Source organism: Mytilus californianus, unplaced genomic scaffold (genome assembly GCF_021869535.1).
Source record: "Mytilus californianus isolate M0D057914Y unplaced genomic scaffold, xbMytCali1.0.p SCAF_7, whole genome shotgun sequence".
Lineage (NCBI taxonomy): Eukaryota > Metazoa > Mollusca > Bivalvia > Mytilida > Mytilidae > Mytilus > Mytilus californianus.
This window is the reverse complement of record NW_026262723.1, coordinates 5,554,722-5,577,643: the sequence shown is the minus strand read 5'-3', so window position 1 is coordinate 5,577,643 and position 22,922 is coordinate 5,554,722. Positions and strand designations below refer to the sequence as shown.

The 22,922-nt window shown below is 32.3% G+C and overlaps 3 protein-coding genes across 21 annotated transcripts in view; 1 reads left to right on the top strand and 2 right to left on the bottom strand.

Annotated features, from left to right (window-relative positions):
* LOC127709276 (acyl-coenzyme A synthetase ACSM3, mitochondrial-like) overlaps positions 1-22,922 on the bottom strand; it is a 268,456-nt gene that overhangs the window by 60,118 nt on the left and 185,416 nt on the right. The gene's annotated exons all lie outside the window — the stretch shown is intronic.
* Positions 1-22,922, top strand: part of LOC127709281 (protocadherin Fat 3-like) — a 74,622-nt gene that overhangs the window by 10,805 nt on the left and 40,895 nt on the right. The window lies entirely within an intron of this gene.
* LOC127709278 (acyl-coenzyme A synthetase ACSM3, mitochondrial-like) overlaps positions 85-22,922 on the bottom strand; it is a 135,186-nt gene continuing 112,348 nt past the window's right edge. For 2 of the 4 annotated variants that reach the window (XM_052214728.1, XM_052214729.1), the window contains 14 exons: positions 19,071-19,183; positions 17,124-17,242; positions 15,815-15,876; positions 15,498-15,552; positions 10,917-11,038; positions 10,198-10,354; positions 8,654-8,782; positions 7,887-7,961; positions 5,764-5,844; positions 4,351-4,452; positions 3,280-3,407; positions 2,806-2,905; positions 1,900-2,019; positions 85-321 (listed from right to left, as the gene is read on the bottom strand). In XM_052214728.1, coding sequence (XP_052070688.1) covers positions 133-321; positions 1,900-2,019; positions 2,806-2,905; positions 3,280-3,407; positions 4,351-4,452; positions 5,764-5,844; positions 7,887-7,961; positions 8,654-8,782; positions 10,198-10,354; positions 10,917-11,038; positions 15,498-15,552; positions 15,815-15,876; positions 17,124-17,242; positions 19,071-19,134 — 1,503 coding nt within the window. In that variant the 5' untranslated portion in view covers positions 19,135-19,183 and the 3' untranslated portion in view covers positions 85-132. Of the gene's footprint in view, positions 322-1,899; positions 2,020-2,805; positions 2,906-3,279; positions 3,408-4,350; positions 4,453-5,763; positions 5,845-7,886; positions 7,962-8,653; positions 8,783-10,197; positions 10,355-10,916; positions 11,039-15,497; positions 15,553-15,814; positions 15,877-17,123; positions 17,243-19,070; positions 19,184-19,683; positions 19,776-20,112; positions 20,266-22,922 lie in introns of those variants that run through there. The other 2 variants (XM_052214726.1, XM_052214727.1) reach the window with 2 other exon arrangements.

Sequence of the window (22,922 nt, the reverse complement as noted above, 5' to 3'; positions counted from 1 at the left end):
TAATATATGTCTTTTCACACACATTCATGTGGAATATGAACAAAGTTGGGTTTCCATCCGTATAAAAACAAGAACTCACAGAACATCTATGCATTATTCTATTTTGATATTGCATAATAATACATTATTTTTCTAATATTTTCTGTGATATGGTACAGATGAATGAGGGTAATGCATATAAAAAGGTATTCTTTCGAATAAACATGATATTCTATTTTTTTCTGACTCTCCAATCTCTTGCCGCCCCCATTCTCTATTTCTCAGTTCAACTCTTCTTATTTTACCACTGACTGTCTTTGGCAACTGATCCACAAACTCAATCTATAATACAATTTTTGTTTAATAATTTTTTTAAATGTAAATATAAAAATAAGACGATGTGGTATGATTGCCACTGAGATCACTCTCCACTAAGAGACCAAATGACATAGAAGTTAACAACTTCATTACTAAGATATTTACCTTAAGTGCATTAATGCACAAAAAAGCAGGTAAAAAAGGGAGTAACTGAGATGAATACAAGATGTAGAGTCGTAACTTAAAAGACAACGAAAAAATTAATTAAATCACATACAAAACAAACAAAAATGTAAGATAAAGTATTGTGATATAGAATACCAAGCCGAAAAGCGAGAGAATATTGTCTTGCATTTTGTTTGCTAAATATCAAACATCCGTCTAAAAACTGTTAATATTTTCAAAAGAAACGCTTATTGTTGAAATTTCAAAATAAATTGATTAACGAAAATTTTTTTTTTATAATTATTCTTTGCACAAACACTCAATGTCTTTATACATAGTTACACGCGATTTTTCTATTAGAAAAAAAATACGGTTAAAATATAATACACTATTTGTTTGAAGGAATTGATTCCATTGTCTTGTATGATGTTGTAATTATAGGTGTCTTGTATGACGTTGTAATTATAGGTGTCTTGTATGACGTTGTAATTATAGGTGTCTTGTATGAAGTTGTAATTATAGGTGTCTTGTATGACGTTGTAATTATAGGTGTCTTGTATGACGTTGTAATTATAGGTGTCTTGTATGACGTTGTAATTATAGGTGTCTTGTATGACGTTGTAATTATAGGTGTCTTGTATGACGTTGTAATTAAAGGTGTCTTGTATGATGTTGTAATTATAGGTGTCTTGTATGACGTTGTAATTATAGGTTTTTTGTTTAATGTCATCGGATTCAAATGAACTTTAATAATGATTAATAGTCATTAAGTAATGATGTACTGTTGATGATGAGTCTTCAATACAATCGTTATGGTACATGTACTTTACTAATGGTATAGCTCTAGCTTACAATATGCCTACCATGTTTAGTTATTTAAATTAACATGATATTCCAAAACGATATCACAAATGATGTGATATTCTAAACTGATAATTTATTGATGAAGTGTGCTTATGTGATTTACACATGATTTATAAGAAGAATGACGGAAATCATTGTCTCGCAAGATTTTGGTCGACATCTCGTAATGGTTGATCATACAGTGACTTAACTGATTTGTAATTTCAACGATTATGTCCTATTCCCGATTTTGACATTCTGGCAGTGTGATTCGCATGACGGGAGATGCATGCAAAACAGGGAATATCCTGTCGACGCACTCGGTCACGCTCCTATAGAAGTTCATGCGATTTCCTCGATTTTTGTTTGTTACCTTGATTTGTCTCTTTCTAATCGATTTACGAGCCTCGGGCAACCTTTTCCATGGCGAAGCGTCTGGATTTACTCTTGTAAGAGACTATTCAATTCGTATGTTCATACCTTTGTTTGCCTGATTGTCTTTTAGTAATTTTCGAAGTCACTAAAGTATACTGTTTTTCTGCAGAACTTATTTGATATCTTTCAATAAAGGTACATACATAATATGAGTTTTACCTTTCTAGGATATTTATAAGGTGCAGTGACAGATTTTACATGATTCTGTAGTTCTTCTCCTAATTTCTGTTTGTCGTGTTTGGAATATGGCTCTGTTAGAATTACAAACGCTTTTACGACCTTCAATTGATCACAAAAAAAATCTTGTGTTTAAAAAATAATAAAGGTCAGTGGAAAAATTCATAATAAAACATTTTATCATCACATGTTGTCATTGTGAAATTTCATTAAACCATACGCTACTATTATCAGCACTCGCAGTGCGCAAGTGTTAAACTGGACCACAATCGATATCGATAAATTTACAAAAGATTATTAAAGGAAATCTTGTATTTTTATTAGCTGTCAGTTAACAAAAAAAAAAATTCTTTTTCGTAAGATTTAATTGTCTACTAACTGTTTAGAAAAAGTCTAGGTAACCAGAGTTTTATTTCCGAACTATAGGCGGGTTAAGTCTTTCTATGATGCGTCAATATTGATTTGTAAATAGACGTAATCTTCTATAGTACAACAGAACTCTATTATTTCCTTGGTACACTTGTAGATGTGAAGAAACCTCTATTAACCTTACAATAAGTAAACCAGCGGATGTAGATTGGTCTCGTCCATATCCGCTGGTAAATCAAATATTCCTATTTCAGAGATTATTTTACTATTTCAATACATAAACTGGGAGGTGTATTATAAAAAAAAATTAATTTGAAAGTTGACAAAGAATATCACACTGTTCTGAACATGATTGAAATGTTGAGGCAAATCACGCTGGTAACGTAAAATCATGGCCAGGGATCAACTTTCCGTATACATGTTTATTTAGCGTTTAATTATTCATACCATACTGATAGAAATAAAATCATTATCACTTATTATAAAATAATTATATGAAAGTAAAACAAATGTATATACCTCTCCTCTTACTTCATCCGGGCTGCTTACTACTGCAGATTCAAGAACTGCTGGATGTTCTATCAATGCACTTTCCACTTCAAAAGGACCTATTCTATAACTAAAGAGAACAACACGCTTTCGTATAAGTTTATAACTGCAATATATAGATAAATCTAAATCTGAAGTTCATTCGAATTGAGGAATTTCAAATGCACGCATCAAATTAAAAACAAAAATTTATACGTTGCAAATACTCTAATTGGACAATAAACTGTCGAAAATTTCAAGTCTTAACAAAAATGATAGACAAAACTCTAATTTGAAAGTTCAACTCGACTATTATAATGTTATACATTGTTAAAACTTTAAAAAATAAGTTCATTGCTTTATCAATTGGTTCAAATGACTACTAGATTATAGTGTGACAGAATTAGTTTACACATTTTAAACAAAAACAAACAAATCACCACATTCCATATAAAAAGACATTACCCTGACGACAGCATGACATCATCATCACGTCCAATAAACCAAATGTAGTCATCTTCATCCATTTTCCCACGGTCACCAGTTAAGTAAAAATCACCTTTAAAGACGGCTTTATTTCTGTTATCATCATCCTAAAAGTATTTAAGGCAAATGGTTTGTTATTCTATTTGCTACCTAAGGTCAAAACATTGTTTGTCCGTTACAATGTACTCAAATGGTCCGAATACAAAACCGTTCTACAAAAGTACCAACCTCCAGGGTAGATTCAGAAAGTGGGAAGTCCATAAACCTGTCGAAACCAAACGTTAGACTATATCAACCAACAGAACGAACGATAAACTACTGACTGAAAAAGTTATCATGCTAAGGAACAACAGACGGTTGATATAATTTCTTGCATTTTCTGAAAACTGTTGAAGATTAGGCTCTTTTTATTTATGAAAAGTCAGAAGTAACAACAATAGTTATCGTTCGTTTTTCTTAGTAACTACTTTCAATCAACTTTGATTAAAATACAAGCTCAAATACAAATATTCTTATTTTAGGATGTCAGATGGTCTGATAAACTTTCGGTAGAGATTTCTGATGAAGCACATTTCCTTATTATACATAAGATAGGATTAAAATATGAAGGCGTAGATTACAGCATTAGAGTCGCATTTCTTTAATTTTTCTAAATAAACGTGGTTGCGTTAAGTCGATTTAAACCTTTTCTATTGCAAATATGTTTTCTAAATTAACTAAAGTGAAAGGTCGGCATAAAGAAACACAACTTCATGGTTATGTCTACATAATTATATTGTACTGTGTACTTTGGAACCTTGTTTTTTTTGTTTAAGGGATACTGGAAATTCACTTTGCTTAATTGGAATTTGATGTATTTACTGTTAATCGTTGCATTTTAATATATTAAAAAACAATGTTATGTAGCAAACATATAGAAACAACAAAAAAAAGTTAAATTTAATATCTTCTTTTCAAGTTTCTCAGTCAAACAATGTTTCTGCACATTTATATTTGCATACGTGCGAATTATTCTATTTATCATTAATACAAAAAGGTATCATCACTTACGACATAATGGGAAAACAATCCCATTGGTCGAACAGGATTTACTCTTACACCAATCACACCTTCTGTGTTTCTAGGCAATATATTACCATCATTGTCAACGATCTACAAAAATATTTGTATAAATATGTGTAATAGTACATAATAACTCTATCAAATCGTAGAAATTGTAAATGATTAGCATTTTCTCAAAAATATAACTCACCATCTGTGTTATACAATTTTTGTATATTGCAAATGCAGTAGTCCTTTTATTGTGTTTCTTAGTTCTTTTGTAGCTATGAAATTTCAATAAGTTATTTTTCAATGTGTACTAAGGAATAGGACAGGTTTTTTTTTTAAACAATTGGCCATCATTTAAGGACTATGATCTTTTGTTTTTTGAATACCTTGAAGTTTAAAACATTTTTTGATAACTTCTTATTCTTAATTTAATGATTATCTTGTCGTCTGGTAAGTCGGTGCAATGCATAATTATGTTTAATCTAGTCCTAAAGCTGCTAATGTTTCAGCGTTATAACACATCACTGGCTTTCAAAAGTTTAGGGCCGAGTGGTCTAAGTAGTTACTACTGTAATCACTAGCCAGTCAACACTGAGGTTATGAGTTCGAACCCCGCTCGTGCGGGTGCACTCGACTCCAATCTTAACTGACTAGGATTGTCAGTTTTCCTATCGAAGGTCGGTGGTTTTCTCTGGGCACTCCGGCTTCCTCCACCAATAAAAACTGGCCGCCACGAAATAGCCCAAAAGCGGTGCTTAAAAGTGGGGTTAAAACACCAAAAATCAAATCAAAATCAAATCAAATCAAAAGTTTAGGTTTGAGCATTCCTGGTAAAAGTAAATCCAGAAAAGCACTTTGGACGCACGAAATTTATCATTTGGGTTTTTTTTTACATTTCATGTTCATTTCATGTATGGTAACGGGTTGAAACTCATTTTTGGGTCCTCAATGCACTTCAACTTCGTACTATATTTGGCCTTTTAAACTTGTTTATTCGAGCGTCACTGATGAGTCTTTTGTAGACGAAACGCGCGTCTGACTTACAAAATTTTAATTCTTGTATCTATGATGAGTTTATTCTTAGTGATGTATAGTTAGTACGGTTAGAAAATTTTGTTAAATAATGTTCCAACCAATAAGTTTACATACTTTCACTCAAGGTATAAATTTATGTCAGGCATCACTATTAGTAAATGCTCTTTACAACAAATATACTTAAATCTATGCATAAAAGAATATATTTATAATAGTCATATCATTAAGTTTGAAATCAGTTGTAATTGTATCTTCAATACCGTACATTTGTATGTTGCCCTCTAGATATCTTTTGGTAATGTATTCAGATGGGTTGCTGCCTCATTGATTTATACTCCACATCTCCCTTTATTAATATTGCTAACATAAAACACTGACCTGTAGATCAATCCCAGGAGCTGCCTTCCCCATAGAACCTGGTCTGATTTCAACACATGGATATGTCCCACATAAAAACGTCTAAATAAAACAGTTATTCAAACGTAAAAAAAATACTCTATGTCGAACTCTATATCTGATTGTCTCGATATCTATGTTTTCAAAATATCAAAACAATACCTTATCATCGATTGATATTTAAGAATGTTTAACATTTAGTGGAAAATAGTACATTCATATACTTGACGATAACGTGTAATAAGATACAAAATATATATAATCTTCTGTGTGCTAAACTGACACGTTCACTGATTTTAAACGTACTAAACTGATCACATATTTGTCCTTTTATCTTAGTCTTATCTTTTTATGCATAGTTGTCTCATTTACCATTAAACCACATTTTCTTATTTGTATGTAGCTCCCAAATAACAGTCCACATGATAAAATGTCACAATATCATGGCATAATATCTACATCTGAACAGAACTGTCATTGCTGTGCTCTTACTGACGAAAAGGCACCATAAACCAATGATTAGTGTTTTACTTGACCTAACAGGCAATCGAAACGACATATTCTAGTTATCACAGTACTCAATATATGTATAGATGATCGGGTGTCTACACATTGATATTGTAAAATATCAGCCTCGAGCCACAATATGAACTTTTTGGCTGATATTTTACTATATCTATAAGCAGAAAACCCGAAAATCTGTTTATCGTGTTATTTCTGGTCTTTTCTCCCCTCAGTTAGACAGTTTTACGCTTGACGAAAGCAAGCTTGATAATTTCTCCTCATATAGAGCTGTATTTAGCAAAACCGTTTGGAATTTTCGGTCCTTAATGCTCTTCAACTTCGTACTTTTGTTGGCCTTTTATACTTTTTTGATTGAAGCGTCACTGATGAGTCTTTTGTTTCGCATATGTCTGTCATATTTCCATGACTACATGATACAGTCTACTACTGAGCATTGATACAAAAACATTATAAGAACACAAAAAGACTTTTATGGATATGATTTTGATATAAGGAGAAAAAATAAAATATAGAATTTAAACCATTCAGGTGTCCTTATTTCCAGTTTTAGGACAAGACGAATAGCACTAAATGTTAGGTTAAAGCATATACATTTTGAATTTAAGACATTAAGCTGATAAATTTTAGAAAAGTTTATCATCTGTTAAGAAATTTTTATCACCTGTTAAAAAACTTATCACTTGTACAAAAACCCTGTACAAATTATAATTTGTACAAACTTGCATCTTTTACACAACATATATATATATATAGCTTTTGGTGGTCGATGTAATGCCTTTCCTCGTCGGCTTTATCCACGGTAGGGTTGTAACACAGTACATGATATATAGTGGCAAGTAGATGGTGTACCTTTCAGATCAGCTATTGTGTCTGTCGTAAAGGATGATAATGTTAATTACCATGCCGCCACATCATTTTTTTTTAAATTTTATTGTATTATATATACACGTCTAGACACGGTGGAGGCGGTGTTGCCACGATGTCACACGAGTCCCGCTAAGGGAAGAACAAATGAAAATCTAACATTGTTGGGCTAAACTTGAGACGAGTTATATATATATTATGGTGTTAGCCCTGTATAACCATAAATAAAGGCAACAGTAGTATACCGCTGTTCGAAACTCATAAATCGATAGAGATAAAAACAAATCCGGGTTACAAACTAAAACATAAAATTGTCACATGTTTAGACGAGTATAATAAAATTATAATTGATGTCGCGGCATGGTAATTTACATTATCATCCTTTACGACAGACAAAATAGCTGTCTGAAAAGTACACACATCTACTTGCCACTATACTGTGTAACAACTCTATATTTTCATGTAGCCTAGGTTGTCGAGGGGTCTGGGGCGCTGGACACGGTGCAGGCGGTGTTGCCACGATGTCACAGAAGCAAGGGTTCAAATCCCGCTGAGGGAAGAATAAAAATTTGCTAACGCAAATTTGGAGAGCTTATATTGTTGGGCTAAATTTGAGACGAGTTATATGTAATATATATATATATATAATATACTCATTTAATACTTTACATTTGAGAGATGAAATGTGTAATACTGTAGCCAATGAAAATACTTACAGTTTCCGTTTGTCCGTAACCTTCATATAAAGTCAAACCAGTACCATCGTGCCATTCTTTCAGTAGTTCTGGGTTCTACAAAATGCAGATAATACATCATTGAATATTTATAATACATCATATTTCTTTTACAAAAAATTAATAGTTCATATAAATCATATTTAAACAAATAGACTGTACGTAACAAACCAGTTTCTGTTTTATATTACTGATTGTAATTACTATATATAAAAAAGAAGATGTGGTATGATTGCCAATGAGACAACTCTCCACAATTGACCAAATGACACAGAAATTAATATCTATAGGTCACCGTACAGCCTTCAACAATGAACAAAGCCCATACCGCACAGTCAGTTATAAAAGGCCCCGAAATGACAATGTAAAACAATTCAAATGAGAAAACTAACGGCCTAATTTATGTACAAAAAATGATTTAGCGTAAATAAATCATTTAAAAATGAAAACCACCGTATCATTGAAATACAATTCTAGTTTACGGCTTCTCAAACAAAGGTTCCAACTCTCTCAGGTAAAGCTGACTTTGGATTCATTTGGCTATTCTGTTTAGGTACTTTTCGGTCATATAGATTCTCACATTTTTATGTATTTAAACATCCCTGGCTTGTATATGTTTAAGTTTGAACATGCCTGATGAGAGTAAAATCAAAAACGAGTTTTTCATATGTGGCTGTGTGTGTTAACTATTTTGATATTATTATTGATAAATGTCCTTGTTATCTTCAAGTTCTATTTTCTCAACTTACAACAGGTTCTCCAGCACCGACACAAAGTAACTTTCTCGACAAGCTGTATCTGTGAAGTGGTTGTTTTACTAAATGTCTATACACAGTTGGTGGTGCACAGAAATTAGTAATAGGATACTTATCTAAAATCTACAAAGAAAAATATGCATTTACAAGAAAACATACCCTATGTAATAAAAGAACACATACTATTCTGTATTTCTGAAAAATCCCTCGTTGAGTGAAGCTGGTGCTCGTTTAAGGTATGGGTGGACGTGGTTCGGTCCCCGTATAAGTCACGCTATATTAGATTGCGTCTCAGTCGTACATGTAACAAAACAACTTGAGTTTTAGAAGTTCACAATCACAACAAAATTACTCCACTTTTCGATGACATCCCACTCGTAATTGCAAGTATTGGAAAATAGGAAGAAGTTTTCTGACAGACATGGAAAGCCCACACACGTTACATGTCATACAAGTAGGAGGTTTAGCTTGCTATAAAAACAGGTTTAACCCATCATTTTCTTCGGAAAATGCCTGTACCAAGTCAGGAATATGGCAGTTGTTTTTCACTTGTTCCGTTGATTGAATGCGTTTAATTTTGTCAGTTTTTATGGACTTCCCCTTTTTGAATTTGCCTTGGAGTTCGGTATTTTTTTTTTTTTCTTTTTTACAACTCATCAATATATAGCTTGCTATGCGGAATGGGGTTTGTTCATTGTTAAAGGTCGTACGGTGACCTATAGTTGTTTACTTTTATGACATTTGGTCTGGTCTGTGTGGAGAGTTGTCTCATTGGCAATCACACCAAATCTTCTTATTCTATTAAATGTGTCATAATAATGTGCACGGGAAATGTTTCTTGTAAACATGAACCTTGTGAGGTATATTTAGGATGACGTTCCTGTAACACCCATAATACATTAATGTTTACTAATATCTCCTGTAAGTGTTCCCATGCTGAATATGCAGGTATTGGTTGCAGTTAAACAATTAGCAAGCAACATTTTAACAATAAATCATTCACTTAATCTTTATTTGGATTTGAGCATTAAATATATATTCGGAGAAGCTTTGTGGACATTATGGTAAATTATTTTCTTTCATTAATAATCCGATTAAAAAACATGTCCTCCTAAAATATCTTCTAATCTAAAAGGAAATTATTGTATTGTAATAAATGAAGATGATGAGGAGAAAGAATTACGATTATTGGAAAAAGACTAATCTAAAAAATGACATTTATAACAATTAAAAATCGAATGAAAAATGGAAAAGAGCAAAATTAAAACTGGGAATATTACATATAAATGTCGAGGTAACTTTTAATTTTATAAAATGGAAAAGGTATACAAATATGAAAAACATGTCAGATTTTAGGGAATATGTTTCAGTTATCACAGTCTCTAACAAAATCATATATAATTGAAAATTAAAATTAATTAATGCATAATCCCTTTTAAATGGAGCTATATGAGAAATGATAAAGGAAGTTATTCAAACTTTTTTTGTTAAATCTTGGAACTTCATTTCAGATCATTTTCGAATTTCAATTCGTGTACCTGTAGCGTTCTTTCTGGGTCAAACTTATCAGAATTGTGAATAAAAATACAGGCTCCTCTGATCCATGGTGCAAACAGACTAGTCCATGATGCTTTAGCCCAACCAGTATCAGACATATTCCACATCATACCATTATGGTCTATATCTAACAAGTATCTTAAAATAAAATAATCCAGATGATTGCAACATTTTAGTATTATTTAAGCAATGTAAAAACCCTAAAGATTTTAACATTTCCGACTTTTTCAACCTGTACAAAAATCGCTATAAAATCTATTATGTTAATACATAGAATTCAAACTTATCTTTAATTTTGTTCCTAATGGACAAAAGAGTTAACTGATATGAGATTGCTAGCATGCTGTATAAAACGGATTTTATTTATTTAGTTTTTTTTTATCATTGTTGAAGGAGGAAAATGTAAAACAAAATCACTTTGAAAACAACAAATCCCATTAATTCTGGAAATATTTCAAAATACCTAATTGCCTAGCCAGATAATTTAGCGGTTATCGATATTTATCAAAGCAATCCGTTCGAGTCGTCGAAAGGGGCGGTTTCATACAATAAGCTGTGAGCTTGTAAACTTCTCCGCATTTCTGAAGGTGAGTAACAACAATATTAGTGTAACAGTTGTTTCTTAAGTTTGATACATTGATTGTATGCTTTATTATCATATCATACAATGTATGTCTATATAATACGATCTTATAATAACCTTGCTGTTATAGAATGTCCATATCCATAACTACCATGGGTATGCAATGCCATTTTTGGAGCACCCGTTGTACCACTAGTGAAAAACAATGTCATTGGGTCACTAGCTTTCGATTTAATCGTCTGAAATTCACAAAAATAAATAGTTCTACAATTTAAAAAGCTTTAATATTAATAAATTTACAAATAAGAAAAGTACAGAAAAAGTACATCAAAAAGGATATATTTTTGAATCACACAAGGATACCAAGGCAAACTTAAGGATGTACTTAGGTCGGGTTTAGGAATTTGTGTCAGATAATCGGACTCCATGTTTTTTTTTCCTACGAACGATACAGGTTAAAATATTTTGCCCCATAACACCCATTTTTCTTTTCATATAAGACTCCAATAGCATATAAAAGGCCATTTACCAAAATTTAAGTAGATTCTAGATTTCTTTTCTTTCAATTTGAGACCCAAATATTACCAATGCAAATATAAGGTAAAAGTCCGAGTCAGCCTTTTCCCGCAGTTTATAAAAAAATTAATATCTCGAAAAGGAGCTCCATAACCTATCGATATTTTTAGCTTATTTTGTTTCTTAACTAATGCTCTTCTGACTTAAAGTATCAATTTTAAATTATAGATTTTTTATAATTTCACCTAACTACATCCTTAAGGTAAACAGATAAGACGTTATTAAGCTAGCTAATAATAGTGACATGTGGCGATGTAAGATGTACGTCAATGACAACCTTATCAAACAACAAAAATTTCTAGAAATAAAAATACGGCCTAACGTGTGAAAATGTTTGAACCTATAATTATAAAGATTGTAAAGACTACAGGTTCTCGATTGTATCATCAGCTCGGTAGTGATTCTGTACTAAGTTTTCAACTTCATCCGGCAAAGTTGACCGTAGCTGAACTTGGTTATTATTCAATACTTTGTGTTCTATTTAAGAAGTGTCTTGCAAGTCATATTGGATAACTTGGGAAAATAGATTTCTCATTCGTTTCAGTAAATTGAGTAATCCTTTGGCAGATATAGGTTTTTAAAGAAATTGTATTGAACAAAGAACCGAGAACTGGTACTTAATTCAATCTATTTTTTTTTAACCGTGACCATGTACCCTGAAAGCAACCACATACACAAAAAACACAAACATAAACAAACAAGCAGAAAACACAACAAAAAACCACATATTCACAACATTAAACCAAGGAGGTTATATCTAATATATAATATAACCTCATTGATAAAACTAATAAGGTAAGATCTGTCTTCGTATTGATTTTCTTAAATTTCTAATGACTAGATATCTGGTAGTCAGTATGCATCAGTAATTTCCATTACCTACAAGGCCGTAAAACTAATAATTACATCCTTGGTAAAGGTTGGGATTATAAACAATAACGATATATGTTTACTGAATATGAAGCTTCTATGTATAAAAACAAAACAAAACAAACAAAAAAACAAAATACAAAAAACAATCAAAGAGCTGAAAGCTCTGAGGAAAAATGACGCCACTGTCTCTATTATTGTGATATTTTTTATGCAAGTCTTGATTTTCACATACCGTAATAAGTTTTACATTGCAACATGTCTCGTAAGCATATAATTGATATTCGTATATGTGTCTGTTTTTTCAGTACAAATGAATAGGTCAAGACTACCTGAATGATCTACAGTATCCAATTACTACTGGCTGTTTTTTTGTATAAATAAATAGGCCAAGACTACCGGAATGGTCTACAATATCCAATGACTACTGGCTGTTCTTTTGTACTAATAAAAAGGTCAAGACTATTTGAATGATCTACAATATCCAATGACTACTGGCTGTTCTTTTGTACATATAAATAAAGACTACCTGAATGATCTAAAGTATTCTAAGTAATGTGATTTTTTTCTTGCAATTACATTTTTCTAAATCAAGAATATAGACTACTAGTATCCTTTTCAAACTAAATAATTATGAAGAGCCTGTTGTTAGCAAGCTCTTATACCCCACATACTCATTAAATAAGTTACTAGTGACCTAGTTATTTCTGTTACTTGAAGCAAATTATATTTCTGTATATTTAGACAATAGTATAATATTGTTTTACTAGTTTTATTTCACCTTGAAGATTAGACAATAGGGATACTCCTTCGATTTTTTATTTCATGTCAGTCAGGTCGCTTTATATGAAACTTGAAACCACTTCTCTGCCATATTGTTATTTTATAACAACTCTGCCCTTGACCATGTTGACCCATGTAATTGATATTCATTCTTTAACCAAATATCATAGTCAGTTAGTTTTTGATTTTGCACTCCCACACCACCTTTCATGTCTTTCAGGTCAAATGTCTGTCTCCATTTAAGTTAATGACATTGAACAATCATGGTATTAAACACAATTTCAATAGTGATAATGCTGTTCTCGTGGGTCACCATATATTCAACTTGGGTAGCATTCCAGTTATTGAAATTTGTGTCAGATTAGAACAATGATCTAGATCTTTAGGAATGGATCTTATAATTTAATATGGAGCCATAGTATGGGACCCCTACACGGTAACAAAAAAAAAAACAAGCTTGAAAGGATACAATGTCAAGCGGCAAAATCTACCACCAGAGATTACAAGTCAAAAGAGGATGGACGGGATACGTCTCTAAAATGCTTGCTGAACTGGAACTACAGCAAGATCTCCAGACAAGACGAACAAAGCGTTGAAGCCAGAAGTTAATATTTATGTAAAAAGTAGTTGAGGGGCTGATTCCCGCTATTGAACCATATTGTCATTCTATAATATCATTGCGTAAGTATTTCTGTATTGGCCTTGTTATTGGTCCATGTCTTGGGTGTATTGGTCTGAGGCGAAGCGGAAGGCCAATACTGCTTGCCGAGGACCAATAATAAGGCCAATACAGAAATACACGTAATTAGTATCTTTATTAATTAACTACAGTGTTACAATATTTTTTTTATTTCATTTCACAAGAGATAAACATTTTTACCTTGAAGTGGAACTATCCAAATCTCAGTTTCCTTTTATAAGATGCAATATCTAATGATTCGATGCCGTTTGACTGCTGGTCGAGAACCAATAATAAGGCCAATACAGATATACACGTAATAGTATCTTTATTAATTAACTACAGTGTTACAATATTTTTTTTTTATTTCATTTCACAAGAGATAAACATTTTTACCTTGAAGTGGAACTATCCAAATCTCAGTTTCTTTTTATAAAATGCAATATCTAATGATTCGATGCCGTTTGAAGTATCTTCAGCCTTTTCTCATCTAATGAATTTTTCTACCCTTTCCAGTCACTATAAAGTGTTACAACTTTAATTTAGACACAACACATAAATAGTAATTGGAAAGGTACTGCCATTGCATGTGTAATGCAAATATATTTAAAAAAAAAATAATATAAGAGTTGAAATTGATACAACTATCCATAAGCCAATTGACCAAAGAACGAAGATTTGCACAATTACAGAATGCATATGCCTGGTTCGGGTTTAAAAATAAACGACCGTTTAAATACAAAACATGAGAAGCGACAGTAAACAGTAAAAATCGACTTGTACCATCGGCATCGACATGATGAAATTATGAGGTCGTCAAGAAATGAACTTTGTGATAATTTACTCGTTCCCCAAACCTGAAATAATCCCATCGTCTACTTTCAAAATGCTTTTTAAATGAATGGGACCGTCTTTAACCTAAAATATATGCCATACTGAACGTTTCAGCTTGTTTATGGTGAGTAAACCTGCGTCTTACAAACAACTGTTTACTTTCAGTTTGAGTTTATCGTGACTTACGATCTAAAAACTAGAGACGTTCCGAAATCCTGTTTTGTAAACAAAGATTCATACGCACAGCGTGGGTATAACCGTATTACTATTTTCCGATTTTTAAAATCTTCGTAAATCTGGATAAAGACCAGTTTCTATCCAATGGATATCAAAATGATTCCGATTTTCACTTTTTTAATGATTGTAAAGTTGAAATGGCATGAAAGGCTGACATTATTTAGGAGAACTATTTTGTCTAGCGATTGCTGATCATTGGAGGGTAAAAAGTCCAACACCATAACAAAACGGATCTATTTATCATGTATACATACCGATTGTTTACGATTGTAAGACATGTGCATAAAAGTGAAACCTCGAATAAATATGAAAAATATAACAAAGGGATAGCTCCAAATACCATTTAAATTTAATAACAAAAACATATGGACAGGTCAAGATATCTTTTTGGTAAATAAAATAAAGTATGTAAACTGGTTCCCGTCCAACTACAACACTTTGTAAGAGTGTAGCGTAATACAAGCAGATTCCAGTTAGTATGTAAAATCAATCTCCCATACAGACAGAGATGTCGTCTTTTCCTCATCAATTTGGAGGAAAGGACGACAACTCTGTCTGTATTGGAGATTGATGTAAAATAGTAAATATGAAACCGAGTGCGGTAGGCGGAGGCAATGATCGACTTTCGTAAGTTCTGGTCAATGGTATCGGAAACATGCCGCTGATAGCGTCATTTTCCAAAAACATATCGTTTACAAAAAAAAAACCTTCGGGAATACCTTAAAATTGGCTGGAGCTTCATCCATTAAACTCCCAAAATGTGCCCATCCTGGCCTGAAATAAAGTTATGCTAACCATTATTCATAAGCAAGGTTTAACAAAGACATTGATTTCAAACTATCTCTTTTCAGATTTTCATTAACGCTTCGCTGTATATGTCAACAGTTAAAGGAGCATAATTTAATAATTAAGAATGAACTTAATTTAGGAGATCCAAGAATGTTAAATTTCTGAATCTGTTGTATTATGAATATTTCATCTCTCATCGTCATAGGGATCATGAATATCATTTGACCAAAACAATAGGTACATTTACCTTGTGTCTGACTTGTCACCGACAAATATTTTCTGTGGACAATCTTCCAAGTCTTTGGTTGCCTATAATACAATAGTTTTGCTAAGTTTGAAATGAAAACACATGCAATGTAGCTGTAGAAAGCGTATATAGGTCAATAAGACAGCAACCCAGCCTGTATTTATTTGTCTACTTTTTTTTATTTTGAGAACAATGATCTACTTGAACTATTAGATTTCGGTACCTACGAACAAGGCATATTAAATCTTTCACACATTTCGCAGTGTGGTTTTTCACACAGAAACTGCATGTCATACATGCATTTATAGCACGAGATATTGGGTATACGTCAATGAGACAGCAACCCAATCACACAAATAAGCAAATACGTCTAGAGGTCAGCATACATTTGGGGTCGTCAGCAATACATAAACGTCCATAAAATATCAAGATTTAAATAACTTAGAATCTAGAAATTTGTGAATTTATATAACTAACTGAGATAAAGATCTGCCATAAATTCAAACTCCGAAACAGCGGTGACTTTGCTTTGCTAAAAGTTAACGTAGCGTAGCAAGGAGGACGTTTCCACTGTTTCGGAGTTTGTTATTCATAAATTAAAAACAAAAACATTAAGAAAACCAATATAAACTGACACACGTAAATTTCCTATTTGCTTACAAAAAGCACACCATTTACATAAGAACATGTTTATTTTTTCTTTGATTTGTTCGGCAATAAAAATCACTAGATAGTGTTGTTTGGTACCACTTTATCATTATGAGACGTTATCTGAACTTCCTGTTTTATGAATACATGTAAAACAAATTCTAATTTTTGAATAAACAAAACCTTACATAGTTTGAAACATGCTGGATGTACATGAATTTTTTTTTGTCTAAGTGTCGGAGAAACCCGTATAAACTAGGTGTACTTAGATATAAGAAGATGTGGTATGAGTGCCGATGAGACAACTCTCCATCCAAGTCAAAATTTATAAAGGTAAACCATTATAGGTCAAAGTACGGTTTTCAACACGGAGCCTTGGCTCACACCGAACAGCATGTTATAAAGGGCCCCCAAAAATACTAGTGTAAAACCATTCAAACGGGAAAACCAACGGTCTAATCTATAAAAAAAAACGAGAAACGAGAAACACTTATGAACCACTTCAACAAACGACAACTACTGAACATCAGATTCCTTGTCCGTATACATACGGATTAAACACAGATGAAACGAAATTTAATTAATCTTGAAATGTCGCAGTCATGGTAACGTCCTAAACAATTCTCAATACCAGTGTTAAAATGTAAATTAATTGTATTACCTGGTCCACATTGTCTGCGCTTGAAGTATCTACTACAATTAATTTGGCACCTGCTGATTTAATTCTATGTTTAATGTCATTAGACCTTAGAAGGATTGTTCCTGGGCTTAATACAATTCCTACAATAAATAAGATTGAAAAGACATTTTTATTCATTTCAATTATCTAGCCCACACATATTGTTAGTAGTTTGAAAAACATGTTCCTCGTTTAAAAGATTACAAAAAATGCCGATTAATTCATTTTTATTCTGTATTAGTTTCGTGTATCTTCGACCTTCAAAATAAACAAAGTACCAACAACAAAATGAAGCAAGAAACAAAAAACGAAAATTAGTACACTATTCTGTTTCATGATGGGTTTTTTTTAATACGATACCCTTTAAGGTGGAGTGTTATCTGGACCCCCTCCCTCAAGTCATCACCACCACCCTTCTATCCACATCCGCAGCATTGACATAACGTGTAAGAAGTGAATCTATGAAACTTTGTATTTAAATAATTGCTTAATTATAATAATTGAAGGAAAGGTTTCCATGTATACATTAAAATAGCTTATAGCCATCTTATCTTTAACTTAAATGCATCAACCGCACGAATTCAATTATAGCAAACGCTGCAAGGAAGATGGGGAAAAGCTTCTTAAATTATAATTATTATGGGTCTTTATAACTATACGTTTTATTTTGGTTTGATACCATTGGTAATTACATGCAAGTACTCGAGAGAACTCCCCGCCTTTAAACAATGTTTCAGAATTTACCATTAGCATATAGTTTATTACGCACAGTTTGATCAATTCTGAATACCACTCAAATTTTGTTAGTTTTCAATCATAAAATGGTAAATTCCTCGGATAAGGTGGACCTAAGATGGTCTTGGCTATTCTTTTTATTTTTGGTCATATAGCTCCAAATGTATGATTAAATATTTTGTTATCTCTATCATATCACACAGAAGACTACTCCAAAAAAGCGAATATAATGGGTAAATTATACTTCATTTATTGCTGATTTGGGTATAATACATAGTTTATATCGTTTTTCTTTTAATTTGTATACAAAACGTAACCATAGCAACCACTGTTTTGTACGATAAAATACATTGTCAATGTTTCAAGATTGTGATATATAATTTTGTTCCGCTTACTTAGTTTCTAACAAAAGGATGGATCTAACATATTATTTGTTATTTCCACATGAAATAACGCATCAATTATTAAAAAAAAATCCGAATAACTTGAAGAATCAATGAAGATGATGAAGTATTATCAATTCAACGAACTGCGATGAACTTCAAGACTCTTTTAAACATGTAAGTTATTTTGAAATATTATCAAATAAAATGTTGTTATGGCTTTTTTTTCAATTTAAAAATGAAGTCATAAATGTGCTTTGATTATTGTTGGTTCGAATTTGAGACAAAGGTTAGGAAGGCAAATGATTGCGCGTTTATCCTTACATTTGTACTTAATATGTCAGTATATCTTCTTAGTACATTTGAGTCGATCTACGCCAAGCGTAATACAAAGATTTCTCTTGAGACGAGCATTAACCCTTGATATATAGTCTTATGTATTTGCGTATATTTGTTTAGCTTGGTATCTTTCATGTGTTTTTGACAACCACGCCATCGATGCCTCAGTCTATGGACGGTTCGCACCAACCCAGCAGTCAGCGTTCTTGTGCTGATACAATGTATGATAGCGGTCTTTTTCTGTAAATCTACTGTTCATAAAATTTATTCATTTTTTCAAAATTTATGTAGTAATGTTTTAACTTTGAATAAGAATATCTAAAAATTCTGTAATCATTATTTCAATACACGAATTAAATTATTTTTAATGAAATACGACAAATTCATTGATGTTAGTAAACCTGGGATGTTTAACATTGATGATGTCACAGAACTAGCTGATTTGTCTCTAAATTGTCTGGAAATTACAAACCTGCTCTTGTTGCTGCTAAATTTATAATCCACCACTCTGGAATTTTAGGTAGAATGACAATCATTCTGTCTTCCACTTTCAACTTACAATGATTCTGAAGTATGTTAGCTGCTCTGAAAAGTAAATTGAGTAATAAAATGATACTAAAAATTGAATTTGTAACTGAATGTTGTTCAATTCGATATCAAATGAATCGGTATCTAAATGGAAAAAAAACAGAACATTTTAAAATGCATCAAGTACACGTCATACATTATAATCATGTATAAAACACAAACGCAAACACCCGACCAAAGTGCAGAAAATAGCCCAAGGCCACCAATGGGTCTTCAACACAGCGAGAAAATCCCGCACCCTGAGGCGGGCTTCAGCTGGCCCCTAAACAAAAAAGTATACTTGTTCAGCGAAAATGGACGTCACACTAAACTCCGAAACATATAAATGAACAAAAATTTAAAAAAAACCATACAATACTAACAAAGGCCAGAGGTCCCTGACTTGGGACAGTCGCACAAAATGCGGCTTAAATGTAAATTTTTGTTTTGTAACAATGCAATTATAACAAAACAATACAATTAGTTACACTAATAAAAAAAAACAAACATAATGGTACCTTTTAGAAAGCTGACTTAATTCCGAAAATGTCCATCTCAGTTCTTTACCGCTATCATCAATCCACCAAAACGCTGGATGGTTTGGATTCCTCTGTGAAAATGGAATAGAAGCGCATGATCAAACTACTGTAAATGAGGAGTTTTGGTAGAATATCATTCCCGATATAGCCTGAAATCCTCCCACTTATTGTACCTTATGATAATAACAAAAATTCATATATTTTTTTCTATTTTCTTGTAGGATTTTTTTCTTTTGCCCACTTCTTTATTTTTAGTTCAATTGTCAAAATGCCTATAGTTTATATACCTAGGCCCTATTTTGTGAAAATATATGTAATACTAAATTATAAATAAGTTTTCATCATGTATTATTGCTGTAACACATATTCCCACGACTATTGCCATATTTCATAAATGCTGTCACTTACAATTTTGCTAGCTGCCCACTGGTCAATGATATAACTACAGAAGTTGAAATATTCCGGTAATCTTTCGTTGGACATCAACTTCCTATGTAGTTGATAATCCTTGAAATCCGCGGGAATGTGTGGCATGTAAGCGATACCTCGAACTGAGGCATAAACACATCTTTGCATATACTTCAGGCAGTTAATGATTTAGTTTAATTTTTTTCCGACAAATTTGTTATTGCTCAATTGTCAGTATCTTCCATTCTGAAAGTATAATACGGTAAAAATGTGCTATCCATTCGTGTCTGTTGTTTAATTTGCTGTTTACAACACTTTAAAAGAAACGAATGTGAGTCGTTCCACGCTTCGTTGTAAACATTGGAAGCAAGGACAGGTTGAAGCGCTCGTCATAAATATTAAAATATAGTTTTTAGGCGAGTGACTTTAACCATAAAATAAAATTTTTAATGCACCCACCTAACACACGGCTAAATTATATATCATTTGAAAGCTACACATCTGTACTATCTGTTTTGCCCGGTCGTAAAAAAATCGTAAGGTACAATTTCCGTCAAATCAAGATCAAAGGCCAAGGACGAATAAGTGCATATTTTCTAAGATTTCAGCTTGATTGCATATATGACTTTTATATACTAAATTCACATATGCAAACCATTTAAACTTTTAGCAGAGAGATTAACGGTCATTAATCAAATGCATTTTAAAATATTTAAACGTGTTTTGATAGACAGCACATGTTTCCTGAAATTCGAGTAAAAGTTAAAAAAATGTGTGAAAACCCAAATTTTTCTTTCTGATGCAACTGCTAATCACTTAAAACTAAGTAAAACCTTGTAATAACTATCAAAGAATTTTTTGACATCATAAATTTCCTAAAATTATGCTTACTTCTAATTAAACAGCAAATCATAACAACTCATGCAGTTGCCAAAAATACCGCCATCTGCGAAAAAACAGCTTTTAAGCATTTCTTCCTATTTAAACATTGTATGTGGTCAATATAAGATTTAATAAACAAATTCTTAAGAATCTGAAAAATTTAAAGTAAAAAAATATGTGTGCGAATCATACTATTGCTTGAAATAAAGGATGCGAAACTAAGAGATTGCAATCTGCATTGTAACTACCAGACTGAAATAAACATCTTTTGACTTTTCTAATTGTTTGATTTGATTGATTGATTGATTGTTGGTGTTTTAACGCCACTTTTAAGCGCCACATTTGGGCTATTTCGTGGCGGCCAGTTTTTATTGGTGGAGGAAGCCGGAGTGCCCGGAGAAAACCACCGACCTTCGATAGGAATTGTTTGATTTGTAGCTTCATTATAAATATTGATGTAGTGAAAAGACCTTTTATTTATTTAATGTGAACCATAAAAAATAAATTGAAAATTTAGACAAAAATAAATAAAAAATGAATTGATGAAAATTGAAATTTAAAAGAATTTAAAAACCAGTAAACACATTATAAAACTTGACTTCTTGATTGCTTAAATTGCGTTGTTCATTGTTTAAATGCATTAATTCATCAAATAAGAATAATTTTGAAGAAAAAAATCCATTAATACGCAACGATTCTAGTTACAACTAGACTTTCTGAATAGCTTGAATGACTAGTTCATTTTTCATACGAGGATGACTTCATGCAATAGCTTCTGATGACGACTGAAAAGAAGCTACCATTATCTTGAAACTTCACTTTCCACTATATAGATGATGTCATCGCGCTGTATAGTGCCAAATTTGTCACAATGTTGGACTCGTATTTTCCATTGAAATTAAAAAAAAAGACTCAACAGATATAGTTTACTCTACCACTTATCTTGACATCGACGATGAGGGTTGGTTGAGAACAAGTTTTACGACAAAAGAGATGAGCATAAATCAACCCATAAAAACACTCCTTTCTAACCAATTATAAACTTTTCATTTCTATGTAGCAACGTTATAGCAACACTGCATTTCTATACTATTAAAGGAGGAGACCGATTTCATTGAGCCTCAACTCCTCTGAAACAATAACAAGTCGGAATATTTAGATATGACGTATAAATGTAGGGTTTTGCATTTCCTAAATTTGTCTTAAAAATTGAGAATGCTCAGTCGACGTACTGCCCGCAAAATTAAATAAAACTCTTTATTTAAACACTTGCCCAATTGTAACGCGATTTCGCAGCTTCTTCTTGTGGAGTATATATCTCCAAGTTGATACAATATTCCAGAGCTTGCATTTACTTACACGATTGTCGTGATAGTGCGTAACTGCTCACAATGAAGATATTAAATAAAGGCAACTATAGTATACCGCTATTCAATAGTCATCAATCGATTTACTAGTAACTGAAACAAATCCGGGTCACAAACCAAAACCGTGGGAAACGCATCAACTATAAGAGGAACACAACGGAATAACAGAAACACTGAACTGCTACAAAAACAAACATTAACATTCAAAGAAACAGATTATTCGATACCAACTGCCATATGTCTGACTTGGTACAGGACATTTGAAGAAAAATGGTGGTTTGAACATGGTTTTAAACCAGAGTTCAAAAGCAAAGTTGAAATCATCCCTTTGAAAATTTTATGGACGCCACTACGAGTTGGTTGACAATTATGAAATATCTGTTTTACCAGATGACGACTGATAAGTTCCAATCGACGTAACCAAAATACCGTCATTTCTGCCTTGAATGTCACCTACCGAATAAGGCTTGACACCGAGGTAGCAATTACACGAGCCACAAGACGGGTGTCACATGTGGAACATGATCTGCTCACCCTTTTGGAGCCCCTGAGTTCACCCCA